Source organism: Cucurbita maxima, unplaced genomic scaffold (assembly GCF_002738345.1).
Source record: "Cucurbita maxima cultivar Rimu unplaced genomic scaffold, Cmax_1.0 Cma_Scf00004, whole genome shotgun sequence".
In the NCBI taxonomy this organism is placed as follows: domain Eukaryota; kingdom Viridiplantae; phylum Streptophyta; class Magnoliopsida; order Cucurbitales; family Cucurbitaceae; genus Cucurbita; species Cucurbita maxima.
In genome coordinates, this window is record NW_019272020.1 from 492,373 (window position 1) to 498,671 (window position 6,299).

General features: G+C 34.2%; 1 protein-coding gene across 2 annotated transcripts; it reads left to right on the plus strand.

The window, feature by feature from the left end:
• The first annotated feature begins 2,808 nt into the window (after positions 1 to 2,808).
• LOC111477754 (putative tyrosine-protein phosphatase auxilin) lies at positions 2,809 to 6,175 on the plus strand. Of its 2 annotated transcripts, XM_023121642.1 has the most exons (7): positions 2,809 to 3,387; positions 3,976 to 4,493; positions 4,580 to 4,647; positions 4,954 to 5,007; positions 5,276 to 5,365; positions 5,481 to 5,657; positions 5,854 to 6,175. In XM_023121642.1, the coding sequence occupies exons 1-7, from the start codon at positions 2,909 to 2,911 to the stop codon at positions 5,893 to 5,895; spliced, it is 1,428 nt and encodes a 475-aa protein (XP_022977410.1). In that variant the 5' UTR covers positions 2,809 to 2,908; the 3' UTR covers positions 5,896 to 6,175. The 2 variants fall into 2 exon arrangements, with proteins under 2 accessions (XP_022977410.1, XP_022977411.1); XM_023121643.1 differs by lacking the exon at positions 4,954 to 5,007.
• Positions 6,176 to 6,299: the final 124 nt, after the last annotated feature.

The following is a 6,299-nucleotide window of genomic DNA, read 5'->3' on the forward strand; positions in this document are numbered from 1 at the left end:
CCTAATTCTCTATTCCAACCAATCCCCTTCCTTAATAGCTGCAATCATTTTGATCACTATCGACCCATTTCTACTGATGTGATCCATATTTTACTGAAATGAACGAACTCTCGGTTTGGAAACAAAGTTCTTAGGTTCTTCATTTCTAATATCAGGATCAGTCAGAATGCTTGAGAAGAATACGTTACATTTCTGAAAAAATAGATGTTAGTATTTGTGACATTATCTCATTTGACTAGACTCGAAATATAATAGACAAAATTGATGGGATGGGAATAAGTAGTGATTTCATTGTTATAGACAAACGATCTGTAATGATAGGTTATACTTGTTATTTTCTTTAATGGTTTTCAAACCTCATAATCATGCATAAATTGAATGGATGGATGAATGGTATCTAATATTTATATTTGTTACAATAAAAGTGTCCAAGAATTTGTAGTGACAAATTATGGACTTTTTCATCTATATATCTATATATAAATGATATCTACCAAATTAAGTATAATTAAACTAGTTAAGATATATTTTCGAATAAAAATGAGTATGAGATAGTATGTAGGAGATGAATTATGAAATGATGATATTGTCGATTAAAAAAATGAGAGTATATTAGAGAAAATGATTTGTGTATATCCTAGTTTAAGTATAGTAAATAAACAATAGCACATGGTGTCACGTTTTCATAAAACCCTATCGTCTTTCTTCTTCTTCATATAAGAAAATTGAAAAAATGTTGATGTCGATGTCAAGATCTCAAATTCATAAAAATGTCGAGAAAATGTTGGTATGAATATTCATAAAAAAAAAATAATAATAATAATTAGAACAAAAAATTATTTAACTTAATAAATAAATAATTGACACTTCATTAATGCATTTGAATGTGACGTTTATTGTTATATATATATATATTAATCGAGAGATATAATAATCTTGTGGTTCAAAATAAAGCCATCTTAATGATAGCTCATTCCCATCCACATGGAATGATTTTAGATTATAAAATAAAGAATCTATAATGTGATATGCGGAATATATACTCGACAGAGGAAAAAAGACTTTCGATCAGAAATTGTTCTATACATCACCATTATAAATGAGATCGAAGACTCGAATCATTAATTTATAAGAAAGCATCGTCTTAGCCGTTAAACTATATTTATGTTAGTATGACTATCAGATACATACTCAACACGGTCATAGCATCAACACGCAATCTTGACCAAAAAATCAGAAATTCAAATGTTCGGTTCTACCCGTTGGGTTTGAACTAAAAAGACGGTGAGTCCAAATGAAATGTCCACAAGCACTTGGCTGCCCACTTTTTGTAGTGTTGTTTTGTTTCTTTCATTTGTTTCCTTCTTCATTTACACCATTCTCCCATTCTTATGGCCCAATTTCTTCCTCTCTTGGAACTTTATCAACCTCACAATATCCAAAGGAAAGAATAAACGGGATTTTAATTTAATAAATTTATTTAAAATATCTTATTTAAATCAATGATTTTCGTATTTTTTTTTTAACGTGGTTCTGGTTCAAACTCGATAAGTGGCAAATTAGGGGAGGTAGAAGGTGTTATCATTTGGCACAGTCAAGTGAGACATCATCAACGCCTTCATTTGTTTTTATTCTCGTTTTTATCTTAAACATTTTCTTTGCTTGACATTGTAGTGTCGTCGTCGTAATCGTTATTGTTGTTATCATTGTCGTTTATTGTCCGTTAGGGTTATTGTCATTGTCGTTCTGGCATCATCCTTAATGACCAAAATGACTCTAAGCACTCATAATCGTTTCAAAATCAACAAAAAGTACTATGAACAGGCAAAAAAAAAAAAAAAAAAAAAAAAAAAAAAAAAAAAAAAAAAAAAAAGTAACAAATTATGAGATCCAGTTCAGTAGAGAGAAGAACGAAACATTTTAAAAACCTTGAGGAAAAAATCTACAGAGGACAAATATCTGTTAGCAATGTGCTTACGCGGTTACAAATGATATTAGAGTCAGACACCAAACAGTGTGGCAACATCATATACATTATTTATAAGGATGTAAAACCTTGAGAGAAAGTCGGAAAGAGAACATTGTTAGAAGCAGCCTCTCGAAGAATACTTTTTTAAGAAACAAAATTTTTTAGATAGAAATATAATTCAAAATTAACGAGTAGGACAAGGCTAGAAGGATTCCAAAAGACGGATTCCAGAAGACGGGTATGAAATGGATAAGGTTAAAGGTTGCATTTTTATGTGTTGTATTTATGCATTGCCCCACAACATAAAGATATTTGTAAATTAAATGAGAATTGAGATAGGAAACATGATAGAATATGTTTCCTCAATAGTTAAATATATTTTTGTATAATTTTAATTTTTTTTTAATTGACTCATTTTTTATCTCCCTAAAAAAAAGTTAGAAATTTATATTTAAGTGTGTCCACTGAATTTCTAATTTTTTCTTTTTTAAAAAATATAGATTTATTGATATTTTTTAAAATTGAATTTGATAAATATAATAAATACTTTTTAAAATTTATATATAAAATTAATGTTTATAAATATAATAAATATTTTTAAAATTTTAGAAACCTATTAAATGCGGACATAAAAGTTTTGGAACTATAATTTAATTGGCATGATAAATGAAATGAATACATTATAATATAGTTATTTATTGAACCAATATAATTTTAGTTTTTATTTTTTTTAAAATAAAAATAGAATATAATTCCTTAAATTAACTAATTATAAGGACTGAATGTTGTATAAAGAGGTGGAAATGATCACTTTTTGAAAAGCTATTTTATTTTTTATTTTTTATTTTTTCTTTTTCCCATCTCTCCTCAGTATATAAACTTCGCACACTTTCTTGGCACAGTGTATCCCGGCAATTAAGCCTCCTTATCGGCGGTGAAATGGACGAGTCTTGGAGAATGAGGATGGGGGTGCCGGACCTCCCTCGACGGCGATCGACTGAGGGACCGTCGATTCGGTCCTTCTCCAAAGGTGCCGGACCTAAGAACCACGAAGACTTCTCCGACGTTTTTGGCGGTCCGCCGCGGAGTGTCCTATCGCGGCAATTCTCCGGGGAAGTTAGAAACAAGCAGTTCGACTTCTTCTACGAAGAAATGTTCCGACCTCCGGAATGTTTCTCTTCGGCAAAGAATGCCGGTCGGAACTTACCGGTTTTCAGGATCCCGGCGGGAGGCGAGGGGTTTTACAATGATATATTTGGATCCGATCAAGAGCGGCGATCGAGAGACAGGTCGAGGCATAACTCGAAGGGGAAGTCAAAATCAAACTCGTCGTCGGTGTTGAGCTCCGAGGAGGCGAGCCCTTTCCGGCATGTAATCGGTGACGACGTCGTGTTATCCTCCTTCGCTGCGAAGCTCAGGTATGCAGCGTCTAGCGACTCGGTATCGGTTTTCCTACCTAACTTCAATTAATTTGACGATTTTACCCCTATCAGTATTGGTTTGGTTTTAGCGGGTTTATGGGGTAGTGGACAAATATAAGTTTAAGGGTTCGTCGTCTTCTTGTGTTTCAAAGTTCCTCCGAAACTGATTGCTATTTTGTCTGGAGGCTGGAGATTTACACTTGATTTCTGAAAAGGTGCATATTATTTACATTTGATTGTGGTTCAGAATATATGATCGGTTCTTTATCCAACTGAAACTCAGGCCAATTTTCAGCATGTAGTGGGAGATTTTTGTAATCTGAGTTAGATATTGATGTTCCACGTCTCTGCAAAATATTTGTACATACAAGCAACGAGACGAACAACAAAATCAACCTTGGCAAGATGGTGTTTTTGTTTTATTATTACCCTTTTGTTGTGATCTCTATCATAAGTTGAAATTTCGGACCAATTTCAGTCTTTAGTTTATTAGCTTTGCAACATTATCTGAATGTTTTTTGTTATGAGTTTCATAAAATCAAGCTACTATTGATTTCTAGATATCATTGTTTTTGGTTGCATCAGGCCTATCCATATCCCAACAAAATGGAGCTCATCAAAGATGAAGCCTGAGGAGCATCAAAAGAAACAAGGGATGTCGTTCTTTTCATTCAACCGTTCTGCCTCCATGGAAAACCAGTACGTTGATAATGAGGTCAAGGAACCTTTCAGGAGCTCCTATTGTGGGTTCCCTCAGCCGATGTCATCTCCAGAAACTATTAGCCTTGAACCAACTTCATACAGGAGCATGAAAGTATCAGTGGATGATTTAGAACCTAATTCCCCGTCATCTTTAATGTCCTCATTGTGCCAGGAGTCAGAAGCCAAACCTGATGTTCAAGTAAATGTGTTATCAGAAGAAGAGGATGAAGTAATGAGCTCTTATGTCATTGAGATTGGTTCTGATAATAGAGAGGGGACAAACGAAGCAGTTGCACTTGACGAAGTGATTGCTTGGGCAAAAGAAAAGTTTAATACACAGACTTCTGAGACAGATTTGAGCACAAGACTGAATGATAGTGAACAATTTGTTGAAACAGAAGGTACGTTAGCCATTTCTTTGTTTGACTAACTATTGTTCTATATCGGAGATCATCGCTTAATTTTTTTCTTCGGCAATATCTTGCAGGACGATCTGCTTCATGTGAATTTTCTGGTGAACAGTTGGGGGTTCATGACATAACACGATCTTCAGAGGTAAGCCATTGTTTTCTCAAAATTTTATCATTCTAATGCCAATAGGAATCATTTATCGAGATCATCTAGAGAAGGTTTGTATGCTGGATTTCCTTTCCGTAAATCCCAAAGATTAACAATTCTTTCTAGACTAGATTCTCCAACAATCATTGTACCAATTTAAATAACTTCCGGTTTTCACTATTTTTGTATTTTCAATGAGTGAATCCCTACCTTACAAAATGAAGGGCAATTTTTGTTTCATTTGATAATAAGGTTACTATTTCAACTTTTTGACATTTCCTGTATATTATATCTTCTTTAAAGGTAGAAGAAAGAATTTGGTCGGCTGAAGAGGAAAAGGCAGAGTCTGAAAAAGATGTAAGCTCCTGATATAAATGAAACTAAAATGAATTTGTGCTTGGGGTATGAAAAGGTTCATAGCCTTGAAATAATTCAATTACAAGACGAAAGAAAGCCAGAATCAGTTTTCTTTATGGGTTTAACTTTAACTAGAAGTTGTTCTGTTCCTTTTATGATTTCAAATTATCTACATCCCTTGGTTTGCATTATTGCTTACAGTTTCTTTGCACAGTCCCTTTGCTAAGGTAGAAGATTTTGATTAGTAATTATGTCGTGAAATTTTCAGATGGAAATGGAAGATATAGATGAAGATATAAAGTTATGGTCATCCGGCAAGGAAACCAACATCCGGCTGCTACTTTCAACACTCCATCATGTAAGAAATACTCGAGTGAAATCATGCCCCCCCCCCCCCCCCCCAATATTCTTGAGCCCTGCAACGACATAAAGTTGGCAAGTTGACAGTATACTTTTTCTTACAAATGATTCAGATTCTATGGCCCAGGAGTGGCTGGCATGTAACTCCACTTACAAACCTTATGGAGGGTTCACAGGTGAAGAAAGCTTATCAGAAGGCAAGACTATGCCTCCATCCAGACAAGCTGCAGCAGAGAGGAGCAACAAACATGCAAAAATATGTTGCTGAAAAGGCTTTCACTGTCCTCCAGGTAACTCTTTCTCCGTAATCACTGAACCACCTATATCAACTTAGGAAACCAACATGAATCAAGTTTCAAACTAAATTAGTTTTACAAGAAATAATAATAAAGAAGCTAGGTCGTTATGTTTTTCTTCAAAACATTGCAACAAAAGTTTGCGACGGGTTAATTATGCAGTCGAACTTATTTTTTGTCTCAATCATAGGAAGCATGGACAGCCTTCATTTCCCAAGATGCATTCTTTTGACAAATGCACAACAAGGGAACCTTTGAAACTCGGTTTACTGCAAGTTATAACTACGACAAAATCAGTAGCTGAAATGCCCATGTTTGGCTCGATGGATTGAAGTCGTTTTGCTTGCAAGATTCGGACACGTTCTTTTGGATGATTAAAGAACATGAGATGAGAATATCGTGGACAATCGCCTCTTGGTGTACTATCTGTATCTGTATGTATGTAAATTTTGAAGGTGAAATATAATTTGTTCTTTATTTAGTTCTCTTCAACTGGAGAGAAATTAATGGCAACAAGGCTGATCTTGGTTCTCTGAGATTCATGTCGAGTTATAATAGCTACCATAAACAAGTAGAGATTATATAACAAGCAGGTTGTGGCTACCCTTGAATAATGGAAATCATACAAACACTATT

What these genes read in the sequence shown, in the direction of transcription:
- LOC111477754 (XM_023121642.1), top strand. Translation starts at nt 2,909, where the DNA reads ATGGACGAGTCTTGGAGAATGAGGATGGGGGTGCCGGACCTCCCTCGA. An exon ending in ACAATTTGTTGAAACAGAAG is followed by an intron (nt 4,494 to 4,579) that starts GTACGTTAGCCA and finishes AATATCTTGCAG; the next exon opens with GACGATCTGCTTCATGTGAA. An exon ending in ACATAACACGATCTTCAGAG is followed by an intron (nt 4,648 to 4,953) that starts GTAAGCCATTGT and finishes TCTTCTTTAAAG; the next exon opens with GTAGAAGAAAGAATTTGGTC.